This window comes from Calypte anna, chromosome 5 (assembly GCF_003957555.1).
Source record: "Calypte anna isolate BGI_N300 chromosome 5, bCalAnn1_v1.p, whole genome shotgun sequence".
NCBI classification, from domain to species: Eukaryota; Metazoa; Chordata; class Aves; order Apodiformes; family Trochilidae; genus Calypte; species Calypte anna.
The window spans coordinates 5,241,745-5,257,650 of NC_044250.1; the positions used below are offsets into that span (position 1 = coordinate 5,241,745).

The following is a 15,906-nucleotide window of genomic DNA, read 5'->3' on the forward strand; positions in this document are numbered from 1 at the left end:
TTTTTATTATTTTTGTCAGTAGTTGGATTGCTATTGCAAACACCTTCACAACATACAAGAAACAGATTTGGTTTTAATCCAGAATAAGGTAATGATTTTTTTTTTCAACCTGATGGGAGTTCAAAAATAAAAGAGAAACAGTTAAACTATGACAACAGCACCTTGACATTGTTTTAATTCCAACGCTATCAGAAGTTAAAAGCAGTAAACAGATATAATACTAACAGGAATAAAGATACTTACTGTCTAAAATGTAAACGGAATGTTTTGGTTCAATTTATTTTTCTGAAAGAGGACAGTTTATCATCAATTCACAATTGAAGCAGCATGCAATTTTACTTTATTTTATTTTTTTTAAACTTTTTGTATTTTCAATTCTTGGCAACGGCAACAAACCACAACGTTATCGAGGAATGTAATGCGGACTTTTTTTTGTTTGCTCGTTTTTCTTTTTTTGTTTCTTTTTTTTTTTTTCCCTTTTTTTTTGTTTGCCTTTTTTTTTTTTTTTTTTTTTTTTAACTTGTGCGCAAATGACTTTTGTTCCCCTTCGGGTCATGGATATGTTCAATAAATAGATTGTGGAACCACTGTACTGTATAAACTTCAGTTATACATGCAGTCCATAAAATTATTTCTTTGACTGAATAATTTACCCTGTTATGTATATATACAAATAGATAATTTTGTCTCAATATAATCTATACAACACCAATCCACTATCTTCCCCTTTTAATGGTTAATGTACATACACAGGAAGTGTCTATCCTTATAAAGCGCCAGCCAACTCGCTTTTTGTTATCCATGGTGAGAGCTCTCACGTAAGACTGGGTAGTTCGGCACTGGGAGTTCCAGTGCCTCTTGTCTATGCCCCTGCAGCCCTCCTTTGTGTACCCCTTGGGGTTGCATTTGGTCTCGTAGAAGTATTGCTTCAGTTGGCCTTTGGGCACCGGGACTTTTTCCAGGACGGTGACAGTGGCCCCGGACATGTCCACCGCAGTCTTTTTCTCTGCCGCCGTCACCCACTCGCTGGTGCTGTCACACACGCTCAGTTCCCCACGGCGAGCTGGGTCGGAGTGGCGCCGGACCCTCATGGACATGTTTGCAGCATCCAGGTAGTTTTTGTATTCCTCGAGCAGAAAGAGCAGCGGGGGTTCCAAAGGCACTTGACTGCTTAGCATGACTCGGGATGTGTACAAGTCTGCATCCTTGTTTTCCTCGCTGGGCTGGATGTCCTGGTCCTCATCTAGAAGCTCCTCTATGACGTGTTCAAAAGTGTCTGCCAGAGATGTCAATCCTCTTGAACCAGCACTGGGCCCATTTAGGTTCTCAAGAGTCCCGTGGGTCCGAAGACCTGGGTAAGCCAAGCTGCCTTGTCCTCTTACACTCGCTTCTTTCATCGGGGCAGCTTTCATGCAACTGAAGTATGAGATAACCATAGTAAGGAAAAGGATGGTCATCACTCTTCTCACTTGGTGGAACTGTTAAGGACAAGAACAAAAGGAAAGAAAAAAAAAAAGATTTAACTTTCAAGGAATGCAATAATAAAAATTCACCTGACTTCTCAGAAGACATTATGCATTTTTTGCAGAGATCTGCTGCATGCAGCTGCAACTCATTACTGGTGATGAAGCCTTCTCTTGTACAAGGCTGAGCTTTGATTTAGAGTTTCAGACACAGCAGATGCCAAGGCTCAGGCAACCAGCAGGTCAGAGTTTTGATGTACCAAAGTCTTTCTGGAGCAAGCATGAGATAAGATACTACATGAAAACTTTAGACTAATCAGACTTATTTCAAGTAACAGCAAAAGCAGAACTCCAATTTAGCAATACAACATTTCAGCAGCAAAAGGGTGCTTTGCAAGCTTGAAAGGCAAGACTGCCATTTCAAGCACAAATGCAAATCCTTGATTTCCAACACCTCTCTATGCCAAAAATCTCCTATCATTCTAGTCACAAGAAACTGAGCAACACCAGGATATATTGCATTTGGATTTTGAAAGCAACATTTAGAACACAGGAAGAGGTCATGCAAATTCTGAGATCTCAGCAGGCCAATTCCTCATCTAAAAGTAGAAAGTATGTATGCATAAATATAGAACTAGAAAATGGTCCAGGCCAATATGCTTGCTGCCATACTAAATTTGAGCTGGAAAGATTGCTTGTATCATGTGCATGCCATTGAAGGGACTTGCTGGATTACAGAGCTGATAAAGAGCTATACTGCAGTGCCAGCAGCACCAGAACCACCATCCCCTACTTTCCCAGAGCCCCACACACCTCCTGCTTTCAACAGGGGAAAACACTGAAAGCCAGTTAAAGCCCAGAGCTCAGCATGAAAACCAGAAGCACACCAAGCCTTAATGCCACACCAAACACAGCATTTTGCCTGTTCCTCTCATGTTCTGCCCCAAGTTCTGGTGCATAGCATGGGCTTGGAGGCTTCTGGTTGCACTTGGCTCTGTTTACCCTGAGCATGAAGGGGTAGGAGCAGGAGAGTGCCAGTCAGCAGAGTCCTCCCCAGCCTGGGCATCAGTGCAGCTCACTCCTACCAGCAATCCCAGCAGCCTGGGTTTGTATGACTGCTCCTTCCCAAGAGCTACACTGAGTCTCTGTAGATCACACATTCCTCAGTATAGAAACTGCTTCCTCCTCAAGTGCAGAGAACACACTTGAGCTACTATTACACCAAGAAGCCTCCAAATCCTGCTATGATGGAGAACTATACTTTGTCTGATCCCAAGTGCTACTACTACAACATCCATCACATCCAGTTATTACTTTCCTTCCTTCCAATCCCTGCTCTCACCAGTTCTGCTTGCTAGAAAGCAATGGCATGGTTCACATTTTTGAAGCAGCAGCTAATGCTTGTTTCAGAGCTTTTGAAGTTCATTCGGAAGTACCTCATACTTGGCAGCACTCATTGGAGTAAATTCTATTTCTGTTTGCCAACAGGGTGCTATGTAAAAACCCTTACTTCATCTCCTGCAAATATGCTGTGGGAAACTAGGACTCTTAAGACTTGAACATGGAAAGCCAATCTATCATAAAGCATACAAATACAATGAAATATGTGCTAGAAAGGCAGTGCCCAAAATGCAGGCCTTAAAGTTTACTTAATGAAGGGGGGGTGGGTGAGAAGTGTTTGGGTTTGTGTCCCTGCCCCTCACTAAACCTGATTTTGGCTAAGAATCTTCTCTCCACCAGCACAACTCTTCCTTCATCCCTCAGTCTCTCTTCCTATTTAGAAGTGTTATTGTGGCATAGATTTATTAAGATTAAACAAACCTGACATCTGTGACTCACAAGAACACAGTGTTTGCTCTAACCATGCAAAAGATGAGCATTTTGCAGTTTTATTTAATTTTTTTTTAAACTAAGATTTTAAAAAAAGTTCTCCAGGGAGCAGTATCAGATCTCTTCCTCAAAGGGGAGGAAGAGAGACACTACAGAGATGATTTACAGTACAAGGAAGAAGGTTATCAGTCGTCCTTTATCAAACAAGGAGAGACAAGACAAGAGGGAGAAGGGGTGGTTCAGCAAGCATACAAATGCAGAGCCAGTGGAACAAGCATCAAAAATAACTCATGCACTCCTGAGAATTGCTTTACATAAAACTTAAAAGGAAAATTAAAACATTAAAAAAACAAACACCCACATTGCACTTTGTGACCACCAGAGCAGTGAACAGAACACAGATCTTCTGGCTCCTAATCAAGTTCCTGTTATTTTATTGTAGTGCCCACAGGTCCCAGCCAACATCTTGACTCTCGAGGATAAACTCTGTCTGGGCACATAGTAACCCAAAGGTCCATCCAGCACAAATGAGAGAGGACACAACACAAGAGGCACCAGGACAAGCACAAAACAGAGGAGAAGCTTGCACCCATCAGCCAAGTTGGTGGTTGAACATCTGGTTTTCAAGTTAGGTAGGTGAGCAAAGAATAGAGGGATTCCTGGACCAGGCCACATCCTTCACTATTGTCACTGGGCTCTTTACCTGCCATGATAGCAATGAACTTAGAGGGATGTGAAATGCACGTAGTAGTGGCTATGCAACTTGGTTTGCATGGACATTTTTCCTCAGAAGAAAAGCAGAGAAAATCTCACCAAGTCACTTCAGTAAGCTCTCAGAATCCTCCACCAATAGTTTGTTGCTCTGCAGATCTAATAGTACTTTATTAATGTTAAATTCATCCTTCCTTAATCAATTTTGCCTTCCATTTAGGAAGGAAACTGCTGTCAAGCTTGTTCAATTTACAGCCCATCCAGTGACATACAACTGCTACTATCATCTGGGGCAGCAAGATAAAAAACTACAACTAGGCTCTGAAAACCAACAACAGGACAGGCTTGGGCTGCCTTACACAACACAGAGGTAACACACAAGAAAGTGTGTTCCCCTAAAAGCCTCTTCCTCATGTTTATAACAGTAGAAGAGATGTCAAAGTAAACTTTAGCAGCACAGACACAGGGATCATTACTAGCAAGCAGACAGCTCAGAAATCTACTTCTTTGTAAATGAGTCCCAGACTAAGCTGAACTGTGCAAGAAGGATGTGAAAAGATTCTTCTCTGTCTTGACAGAGACTTGAGCAATGCAAATAGCCCTTGTCTTTGGCAGCAAAATGATATCAAGTGATTTAATAGGAGGAAGCAGTATTTTAACACCTAGGAAATCTCTTCATGGCAACTTCTAGTAGCAGCTGCTCAAAATCTACTAGCTCAGGATGCTACAGCAGACTAAGACTTAAATCTCACTCTGCAGGTAGAAACACACGAGTTTTCAGCTGATTTTGAACTGACTCATGAATGCACGGTTCATCTCTTACTTTATGAGGTGCAACCATCCCAATCCAGCACCAAAAAGGTCAATGGAAACAGTCTGACAGCTTCCACTCCTTTTCCTCTGCTCCCTAACTACCAAACCTTCACTGTTGCAAAGATTAAGGATACTGCCTGGCCTGTTACACTAAGTGCCCTTCTAGACCCCAAACAGATTAACACATACCCTTTCAATTACAAGGAATTCACCATGTCATACTGTGTGGAAGTGGAACCAGGGTGGGAACACAGAAGAAAGCTGAATTTTCCTGGTTTTACAGCATGCTACTACTGAGCAATGTATCCCCCTTCTCCATGGTGGGCATGTCCACCCCTCTGAGGCCTTCGTGGAGATGTCCCAGAGCAACTATTTCCAATGGATGCTCATCAGTGATGTGTTAATTGGAGCAACCTGGCTGATACTCAATGTTCTGAGGGAATTCCTACAACTGAATGCCAGACAAAACAGTAGCCATGGCCACTTTTAGTCAGACATGAAGCTAGAAAAGAAAAAAAGATAAAATCACTGATGATATAGCCTTAATCTACAGTCCTACCATGCATCCATCTCCTTCATTCTCAGCTCTAGAAGGTTCTGGTCTCTACTCCCCACTTTCTAGGAACAACAGCTAAATATTGCAGTTCATTTGTACTCCTCTGGTTCAGCAATGTCATAGAAGATCAGAGACTTCTCTACTGTCCCATAGACTGTTTTATACACCTACTAACTTGTGTAAAATAGATATAAGCTATTTAAAATAGATGTAGGAGACCTAGCCTTAAGCCACATCCTCAGGTCCTTCCTTCCCTCACGCAGCATAGCAAAGCTGAAGCAATGAAAAGAGGTCACCCACCATGGACCAGATCTCAGGAAGACATGACCTAGTTTGTACTTTGTACTTCAATAAAGTCCATACAATTACAGCTAGAAAAAGGGCACATAATTGTGGCAGTCATCTCCACTAATGGGAAGGAGTCTCGTTAAATGAAGGTCATGTCAATTATCCACAGCTAGTTTATATATGCAGTCAATTACCTAGCTGTACTATTTATTTCAGTATTTGCATTTAATGAGGATTCACCAGTTAATTGCTTTATTTCATTATTTTCTGTTATTTTGAGCAGCAATCTAGCAGCTTAACAGGTTGTATTTTCAGTAGAGAGACCCGCAGAACAGCTGTGAGCACGTCCTTGCTTTTCTGCCCCCTGATACGTGGTATGAAAGTTGAAATAACTTTTAGTAGTGAATAGATTCATAATGCTTTCATCTCCAGAAAGGAGTGTGTGGTGGGAGATAAAATTAGCAGCAAGACATTCATTTGCTGCCTTGCCATTTTCCAAGACTTTATACAAAAGTTCAATTTACTAAATACTACTGAATGGCACAGGCATGAGTTCCTGCTCTACACATCATTACCAGAGTGTGTGAACAGATACCAAAATGGGATGCATGTCAGCACATGATTTGCAGAGACTAAATGTACTGAGAACAAATAGTATTAACCTTTAACACATGCATAACTGGATGTCTGACGCACTCTGGTTATCCTTGCGGCTATTTATGCAGCAAACTGTGTAATTACTTTTTATTACTGAAAATAAAGCACCTTCCCCCCCAATCCATACAAATGCACACCCACACCCAATTTGTATTCTTGTAAGTTGGTTCTTCATATCAGGTAGAAGAAAGCTATTTTATTTTTATTCTCTCCTGTTGGTTTTCCCGGAGGTAATGAAATCTACTTGGCCATGATACCAGAGATGGAAGAGATTTAAGAACCATTTTGAAGACTAACTTAAACACTAAGAAAATTTAAAAAGTGGTTTGGAAACAAAGACTTTTAGCACCAAAAATTTTCTTTTGTCTTACATTGCTAAATATTGCCTATGGTACAGCTTCTGAGAGCAAAGAAACTCCAGGAATGCCTACACTGGCTCTAGAGAAATGTTTAAAGCGTTACAAGGGGGGTTTTGTGGAGTTCCTGGGCACAGACAAAAATCACAACTTCTCCTGTTGACCAGACATTGTAAAGAACCCCCCCAAAAAAATAATGGCAAAATAATGCCATCACACTACAGTCCTGATCTTTCACAGTTTCCTACAAACTTCCACCTCACTTTTCTGGACACTCAGACAGGCAAGCAAAGGGCAAATCTACTGAATTCAGCTGCTCTAATGGATGCAAACCAGACAGACAGTCTCCCCATTACAAGTCAAGTTCAAAGAGTTCCCAGGCAGATTTTTGTTGGATGGATCTGCCCATACCAGGAAACAGGCAGGATGAGTTCTGGCAGTCCATGCGAGTGAAGGAATAGCAGGCCAGGCTCACAGATGGTATCAGAGCTTTCAGAGAGACAGCACCCATGGCAGGGAGCAGATGTGCACTATTTTGGTACTTTTACAATGGGAACTGGATGTTGAGCCAGTGACACACATTCTGCCTTCCCCAGCTGCTGGCACAGCAGCCCACACATGGGGTGCTCAGACTGGGATCCCTATGGCCAAAAAAACCTCAGCTCCAAAGGGTACCTGTGTGTATGCCCCTATGCATATAGCAAAGACAATATGTTTTACCACAATGTTTTTAGCCAAAATTTCGTGTTGAAATAGGGGTACACAATGAAAGCCTCCTTCAAATCAAAGCACTAGCAGCAGGTTTGGTTTTGCTCATCAGGAGTGTCATGGGTAGACAGAAGCACTGTACAGCAGGGACATAACTTCCAAAGCCTAAAACATAAGCATTAGGAAAATTCCAGTTTCAAAACAGACTTCAGGCTTAGAAAACCCAATTAATCTGTTTTAAAGTATTTGTCAAGGTACCTTCGTGTGATTACTGTGTTCACTCAAAAGTAACATTATGCAACCTCTGTGAAAGTTCACCTAAAGAACAGGCTACCTAATCCCCCCACAAAACAAGAAAAACAACCACAAAACCATTCCATGAAATGATTACTCCATGCCAAGCTATTATCTGGTCCTTCCATGTGAGCATATAATTACAGTTCTTCAAAATCATTTGCTTGGAGAGCCACTGGAGCTTTATATCCCGCTAGCTCAACCCGGGCACAGAACAACATCAGGGCAGAACCTCAGAGCTTTGATCAGCATCTGTGGTTTATCTTCCATTTCACTGGGGCTCTTTGGTATGAAATACTCTGCTGAATCGTCACAGGGCTGAGCTCTTCTGCCAAGTACACACATGAAGCTCCCACTGAAGTCAAGAATAATTGGCACCCGACAGGAGGAACAGAACGGAGCATGTTGCGTGCAAACTAGCATGAGTTGGATCCCTTGTGCTGTGACATGTGTCCAGCAGCCCTGGAACAACCCAAAAGCTGCTGTACCAGTTGAGCTTGGATCTTATGAGTGCTTACAAACCATTGAACAGCATGTAAAACATCCCACGCACCCATTGGTTCTGCTGCGAGTGGCAAGATTCCTAGGACCTATAGAACATTATGCACTTAACAGGAACGTAAGTGAAGCTCAGCCAAGGAAAATCAATAGTTAAAAAGCATAAACATCAGATTGAGCAGTTACCCAGGGGCTGAGCAGGCAGTGCTTTCTCTAGTGGAAGGAAGGAGAGTAAGGGCTATCCCCATTTGTTGCAAGACTCTTACCTTTGCTGAGACCCTGACTGTGTGTGGCATTGCTGTAAGAGAATACCTTGCTTTTAGCCATAGTCAGTGCTTGAAATGAAGCAGAGCAGTGTGTTGTGATGTGCATCAACCAGAAACTGGAAATGCCTGTTGTCAGAGCCCTGACAGGTATTAACAATATGCCTGCATTTGCCAGTGGTGTTATCAGTCAACTCTTGGCTGCCCGCCCTCGTGTGCAGATTTCTCTCAACACATGCTCAGTCCAGTTGTTAGCCTGGCATCCCCATGGAAATACTTTCCATGGATGGGGCAAAGGATAAAAGCTCACACTGAGGTACCAGGGCAGCTTCTAGGAGTATTCAAAGTTACATAGGAACAACCAGAGCAGGGGCAGAAGTTTGTGAGTTTGGAAAGCCATCTACATTAAGGGAATAATGAGGAATTTGTATTTAACACAGATGTAGTAATTAAAAATCTGGCCCACCAGAGTCAGCCAGCCCTGCACGTGTCCTGCTGCAACAATAGCTTTATCTTTCAAGATAACACTGTCAGAAAATTATGCTAATGTAACTTAATAGAAAAAACTTCGGCCAGAAGTGCTCTTTTTACCACTGATATTTTACTATGCCCATGTAGCACACAAGGTTTCACAGCATTACAGTTTTCAGCTTTTCCCCCACCTTCTCAATGGTTTCACGCTGAAACAAGACCTTTGCAATTGCCATGTCTGGATCTCCAGCACTAGCCCATCTTAAAAATTTGGGGGCCAACTTCAACCAGATTCAATAGAAGGATCCAAGTTTTATAGACAATATTATTTCCACTCTTTTGTGTTGTAACATTCAAGCAGCTGATACCCACCCAAATAAACTGCCCCCCTCCTCCATTCTTAGTCAGAAAACCACTAGTGTATGGGCTTACAGACTTACAAACTAACACACAAGCTCCACAGAGGTAAAGGGTTTGGACTTACTGGAAGCAGTGAGGAGGTGCATCTGGCAAATTAGTTGCACTGTTCGGGGTAAATATGTTCAATGGAACATGAAGAAAAACCTGCAGCCTTGCAGGAAAGAATAATTTATCAGGCTGCTGCCTTCTCCTAGTTGTATAATGATGTAATTTCTTTCACAGAGTATCACACTGTGATTCCTATGAATTACATGGACAGTGGGTCCTTCTCCTCCCCAATTAATAATGCAGTTTACCTGGTTCATGACTTTTTGGACTTGCCACCAGATACAAGCACAGATTATGGCATCACAGGAAATTATTTTCACATGAATTGTAGCAGTTCCTTGAGGCAGTAGGTTCCACTGGACCCAGTCCTGGTGGACATAATCACAGCCTGGTATAAATCCAAATGCAAATGGCTCAGTACTTATGTGGTCATCAGGGCAGGCCAACACCTAAACTATAGCTAACGGCTTTATCAGAGCAAACTGTGGCAGGTCACAGCAAAACAGCTTCCTGACACTCAAGACTCCTGAGGGATACATGCATATTTAGGAATAATCACATTTTAAAGAAGAAGAAGAAAAAATAAAGCTTTTTAGGTGTGCAGACCAGCTCTTCCCTTCCCCCACTGATAGAAGCACATAAATAGCCCAGACATGCCTATAAACAGAAGTATGCAAAATCCAGCCCAACACCACCTAACTCTCCTCTGCTCCACACTTGGGTGTCTTGTTTCATGCACACACACAAGGCTGAAGAAAGTGGTTTGCTGCCAGCACACAGTTCTCACTGTAAGAGCCCTAAAGCTCCAAAGGGTAGGTTTGTATATGGGATTTCAGGCTTTAAATAAACACTTCTCTAGAAAACCTTCAATACCTGTCCCTTCGCATAAGCTGATCCTACTGCCCTGCAGGGAAGGAGAGCCTCTTATAGAGCTGGGGTGGGGGAGGAAAGAGAAAGATGAAGCCAGAAACATTAAATTACCCAATTAGCCTGTTGAAAATAGCCAAGTGTTCTCCCTTACCCTAGTCCCTGCAAAACAGGACAGCTTATCAGAAGTTACCATCCTAATAAAAAAAATATTAAAAAAATCAGAAGCATAACTGTCTTAGAGTTAATTAGTAGTTCTAGAGAGGGGAAAAAAATTACAACTTAGGTTGCAAGAGCAGAGAGCCATGGTACTTATGTCATTGACTTTTACTTGTACAGCATCTCTTGGAGCACATACCACCAAAGCTTCCAAAGTGCTTTGCAAACACTGAATCTCAGCATACTTTAGTGATGAGGAATGACATCAGAAATCCTATTTTCCTTCTGGGTAGACTGAAGCCCATAAAGATGTTTAAGGAACTTACCCCAGACTGCACAGCAAGGCACTGCTGACCCAAAGGAGAAGAAGGGAGTTCCTGCTCCCAATCCCTTGCTTTAGCCACTACACAAAGCTGCCTTAACCATATATATCATTCACATATTTTGCAAATCTCTCTACGGTAACTGTCTAAGCCAGAAAGAGGCAGGGCAGCTGATTAAAACCTTAGGGGTATTATTTTGAATACATATGCTAGCTCACTTCCATCTGTGTCGTTAATTAGTTCCTGACTGTAGGTTAAATGTAGGGCATGTTGTCACGAGCCTAAGGTGGGGTGGCAGGACCTCCTGCTATTGCCATATGGCTTTTTGTTTCTTCCTTCATTCTTCAGCTTTTAGCCTCATGCTTCTAATTTGTGGCGTCGACCATTATATAACAAAGAACAACAAGGAAAGCAAAACCAGTGTTACAATAGAAACCAACATTCTTCACCATTAAAACCTCAAAGAGGTTGCATTTGAAATGCAACACAAGGCATCCAGAGGCTGCTTTTACTCACAGCAAATTCACTATGAAATTCAGCAAAGACCTATTCCCACAGAGAACTACTACTGCACAAGTAGGTATTTACCAGCCCTATAAACACAAACCAGGCAGCTTGCCAGGGACCAAAGTTCAGCCTTAATTTGGATAAAACAGAGAAGAGCAAGCCTATGCCTACTAGTAATAGAGATGCTGAGCCCTTACAGGGGGAGTTAGTGGAGCATCAGCCCCATGAAAAAAAAAAAGGAAAGGAAAAAACCCCATTGACTGCATTCTGGTCGTCTTTCTTTTCCAGTGCAACTCCACACATGTATCTTTTTGTTAAAACTACAACTAGCTCAGGACTGACCTTGACAAAATTACAACTCATGTTTTGAAGTATGCCTGAACATGACTAATTACAAGATATGCAGAGTATTGGCAGTTCCCCTCCAGTCATTTTCTAGTGAGTACAAGTTGAAAACTAACAGGTCTGGTGGTGCTTTGTGACTGAAGACTTGCTCCAAAGTGTTTTCCTTAAGAGTAGACATAGAAGTTTATTGTCCTTTCCAGCTTTCACTGCATACCTACCCTTGCATTAGCTAGAAGCAGGGGAAATGATTTCTGGTATTTCCAAGCATGAGATTCTAAAAATTTCGTAACAGTTACAGGAATCAAAAGCAAGGAAAAAATAAACAATATATATGCTGAACAAAACTGATTAAGAACCTGGTGATACAGCTTCATGCTTGAGCATCATGGAATTCAAGGCACTTCATTTAGGTTTGTCAGATTTGGAGGCTGACTTCTTTAAAGACTTAGACCCCTAAGTGGTTTCTTCAGTCTTCTTTCCGTTGTGTTGTTTTTTGTTTTTTTCTTTCAGGATGTTGGTGGTGTAGATCGTTTGGGGTTTTTTTCCTTTTTTTTTTAATGGACACGTGGAATTGACTCAGTTATCCTTTTGCAACATCCTTGCTCATCATGAACATTCCTGACACTTTTGCAGTGACAATGGCAGAAAACTTCTGCACAGGAGGCAGCAGGAATAAATCATTAGTGAAAAAAAAGAGATCAAAGGACTTAAAATTAATCTTCCAAGGAAGGCAGCTCAGTTGTTTCTCAATTTTAAAGTGAGGTACAAATCACCTTTTTTTAAGGGACAAACAAGTTCTCAGACATTCTTTCGCTTCTCATTACACAAAGTTTTTATTTCTGTGAGAAGTTTTAAAGCAGCACCTGCTCATCCTTTCTTTGCACCATTCATTGGCAGCATCCTGCAGATGCTGTATCACTAAGTCCCCTGATATTGTAATGGGACATGAAACATCCTTTGCCTCCCAGAAAATAAAACCAGCCCTCCACCAGTCTGCAGGGCATTAGCTGCAAACAACAACAACAAAAATAACCGTGACATTGACATAAACTGTAGTGTTTATTTCTGGAACAGCAAGAATGGAGAACTTCAGATGTGTTTATTTCTAGTTTTGGTTCAAGCCATTATAAAGATAAAGGGCAGTCATGATGTTCAGCAGCAGATTCATACTTCACCACAGTTTCCTGGCACGGGTTCTGGTTAAGTTGCCCTTGCCAGCTTGAACTTGTTAGTGGCTTTGCTTCCCCCTTGGACTCACGCTGCCTTTCAGTACAAATTCTATCAAACAGCATTTCTCTCTTGGCATTTATGGCTCAGTCAAACTGGATTATCAACTCAAAAGGAATGTAAATAGCAAGAGAAATCCAAGTCTTAATGCAGGCAGCCAGCAGGCACAATTATCTAGAAATACCACAAAACAAGTCCTGTCGCTCATCCCAACAGCGTCCGTACACTTGTGTAGTACAGTGACAGCTATGACTAAGGGGAGGTTGCTTTACTCACTAATCCAGCCTGTGAATGAAGTTTAGGCTTCACTGCTTTTCCTCTCAGTATATCAAGTACTGAACACTCAAGAAGAGTGCCACAGCCAGCGTAAAGAAGGGTAAACTAAACCATATGGATTCTATGCATTGCACCAAGATTAGAAAGTAAATGGCGTAACAGACTAAGGAATCCAGAGATCATAACCTTTAATTCCTTGATCTAGACAAACTTGCATTTCTCCAGGAGCTGTTACGTTTAAGGAAAGCAGTATTTTGATCCCATTAGATAAAGCACAACATGCACTAGAACTCGCAAAAGGTTACACTTAGCTCTCCTTTTATAGGATACATATTACAGGACCAGAGGGGGGAAAAAAAGAAAAAAAATCAAACAAAAACCACTCTGGTCCTGTTCTTATGGTTACAGCCTTAACTGAAGCAACATGCTCCAAGTCTCTTGCATGCTAAGTTAATAAAGAGCATATAACAGCATTTTGCTTAAGACTTCACCTAGTTTGATCTTTTTTCCAGACTCCTCCTGATATACTACATGCACACAAAGGACTCCAGGCCTATCTGTGCCTACTGGAGAGGCAGAGGTTGCAGTGGAACTCTGGCTGAGTTAAAGGTAGTTTTTCAAACACTACTTTGGTACAATGACTCTCTCCTCATACACCCTCATATGGTATAAACAGTCCACTGCTTCCTGACTTCAATGGCAAATGTTCGTGTATCACAGACACTCAGTTGCCCTTGGAAAAGCTCTGATCCCCCAGAATAAACACCTGATTTCACCTGACACCAACTTCAAATACCATAAGAAACTACCAAAACCACCAGGAGAGATGTAGTACATGCTATTCCAGCTAGTGGCTTGCATTTTCATGGCTCTGTGAGACAGAAGTTCTCAATTCCCACTGAGCTTTAGCTATGTTGGGTTTCTTATTCCACTGGGCGTTTGATAGCCATAAGGTAGCAGTTACTATAAAAGCCCCCAAAACACTCTGTGTCTGTAGCAGTCAGAAATAATTCCACATGAGATTGAGTTCAGTGGGTAAAAATGGCACATGGATTCTCTTTATAAACAGTTCTTCACAAATTAAATAGGAACAGTACTTATTCACCTCTCCCAAAGCAGAGGGAGAACTTGCTACAGCCAAAATTTACGTACAAAACATACAAAGTTTTAAGTTCAAAACAAAAGATGAAACTATATTCTAAGAACCCTGGGGCAGATATTAAAGGTGTATTCCACACTGTGAGATTTAGGGTAGCACATCTATTTACGTAGCCAGCTTAACTTCACTACTTTATTTTGAAATTGGGAAAAATCCTGAATCTAGTGAAATCAAGCTAAAGGCAGGAAAGTAAAAAAATTAAGAAAAAACAGGATTTTTTTTTCCTATTCCTTCAAATATGTCCTGAAGTACACTCCCTACTAAGCAGATTTCAATAATGGGGGAGGGGAACAACCCCCCCCAAATCAACTCAAATCCTTGAGGGATTCTACATTGCACTTCTTTGGAGCAAGCTTTGGAAACACTAACAAGTCTCCCCGACAGCTGTAGCAAGCCAGCAAAAATTTGACTTGCAAATACTTCTTCAGGTGTAGGCAGTCTGAAGTTCAGTCAACAAATGATTTACTGAAAGGGATCCTTCCTTGTGTGGCTCAAATAGGTAGGCAAGGAGACTGTGTGAAGATGAGTTACCTGCATTGCTACAACAGGTACTACCTCAGCTACAGGTTCATTAAAGCCCACATGCATACACTGAACTTACTACTGAGGAGTCAGAATTATCTGGATTCACAGCTTCGTTTGTTTTAATCGTTCAGCCTCGCTTGAGAGCCATCCCACAGCAGCCTGTTTGGTTCCTGCATCCCTAGGTGGCGGTAGCTGCTCAGATTTTGAGATAGGGAGAGCTGCTCATCTCAAATTTAGCAACCAGTATTTCTCTCATCCTCCTAGAATTGCCTTTCCTAATTTGAAATGTGACCCCCTCCCCCATTTCTTCATAATTTATAGTAGTCTGAAGCTGACTCACAAAGATTTCTGCATTTCCCTAACCGAGTACACGAGAAAAGAAATGAACTGCCAAAGTACTGAGGTAATTTATAGCGTGAAGCATTGAGAGCTTCCAGTCGATCAAAGGACTCAGGGAAACAAACATAAGAACAATCATGCCTTCTGTTCTGTACAAATGCCACGTCCAGAAATAACTGTCCTAATTAACTGCTTTCAAAAAATGACTTCTCTGAAAGCTACAATATTCTTACCAAGGGGAGTATACAACTGCCACAGACTCATGGTAGCTGTCACCAGGGCATGAAAATTCACTAAGTGAAGTTTCCCTTTGCTTCCACTGCTTGTCCATGGTACTCATCTTCTGACAGCTGTAGCCATTTGTGATGCCTAAATTATACTGTAATGGGATGTTCTGTATCACTAGTATCAGTATTGCTAAAGGATTACAATCACATCAAATCAGCATCATCCCAGCCAACCCTCAATTCACATTTATAAAGTGCAGAAACTGTGCCTGAGTTAAGGTTGGCTTTTTTTTTGGTGAGACTGTTTCCTATTCAGTGAAGTCCAGAGTATCTTCAATAATTCAGACTGTTCCATGTTGACCATTACTGTTGGGTGTAGCAGCTGAACTCCAGCCTATTATAGCTGTCTGATAATCAGGTCCTGAATGCTGAAGAGGAGCCTGACCCTACAGATCACCTACACTTCGTGTATGTGACTGCTTGTCCTGTTCTGCAAACAGTGCTGTTCATTTGAGTGCTCTGAGCCTCTAATTGTAAGCAACCTGGCCAACGTAAGATGACATCAGAGGACACTCA

The 15,906-nt window shown here is 41.7% G+C and overlaps 1 protein-coding gene across 3 annotated transcripts in view; it reads right to left on the minus strand.

The window, feature by feature from the left end:
- Window positions 1-434: 434 nt before the first annotated feature.
- Window positions 435-15,906, minus strand: part of BDNF (brain derived neurotrophic factor) — a 38,229-nt gene continuing 22,757 nt past the window's right edge. For 2 of the 3 annotated variants that reach the window (XM_008504781.2, XM_008504782.2), the window contains exon 2: window positions 435-1,478. In XM_008504781.2, coding sequence (XP_008503003.1) covers window positions 717-1,478 — 762 coding nt within the window. In that variant the 3' untranslated portion in view covers window positions 435-716. Of the gene's footprint in view, window positions 1,479-8,440; window positions 8,471-15,906 lie in introns of those variants that run through there. The other variant, XM_030451239.1, reaches the window with a different exon arrangement.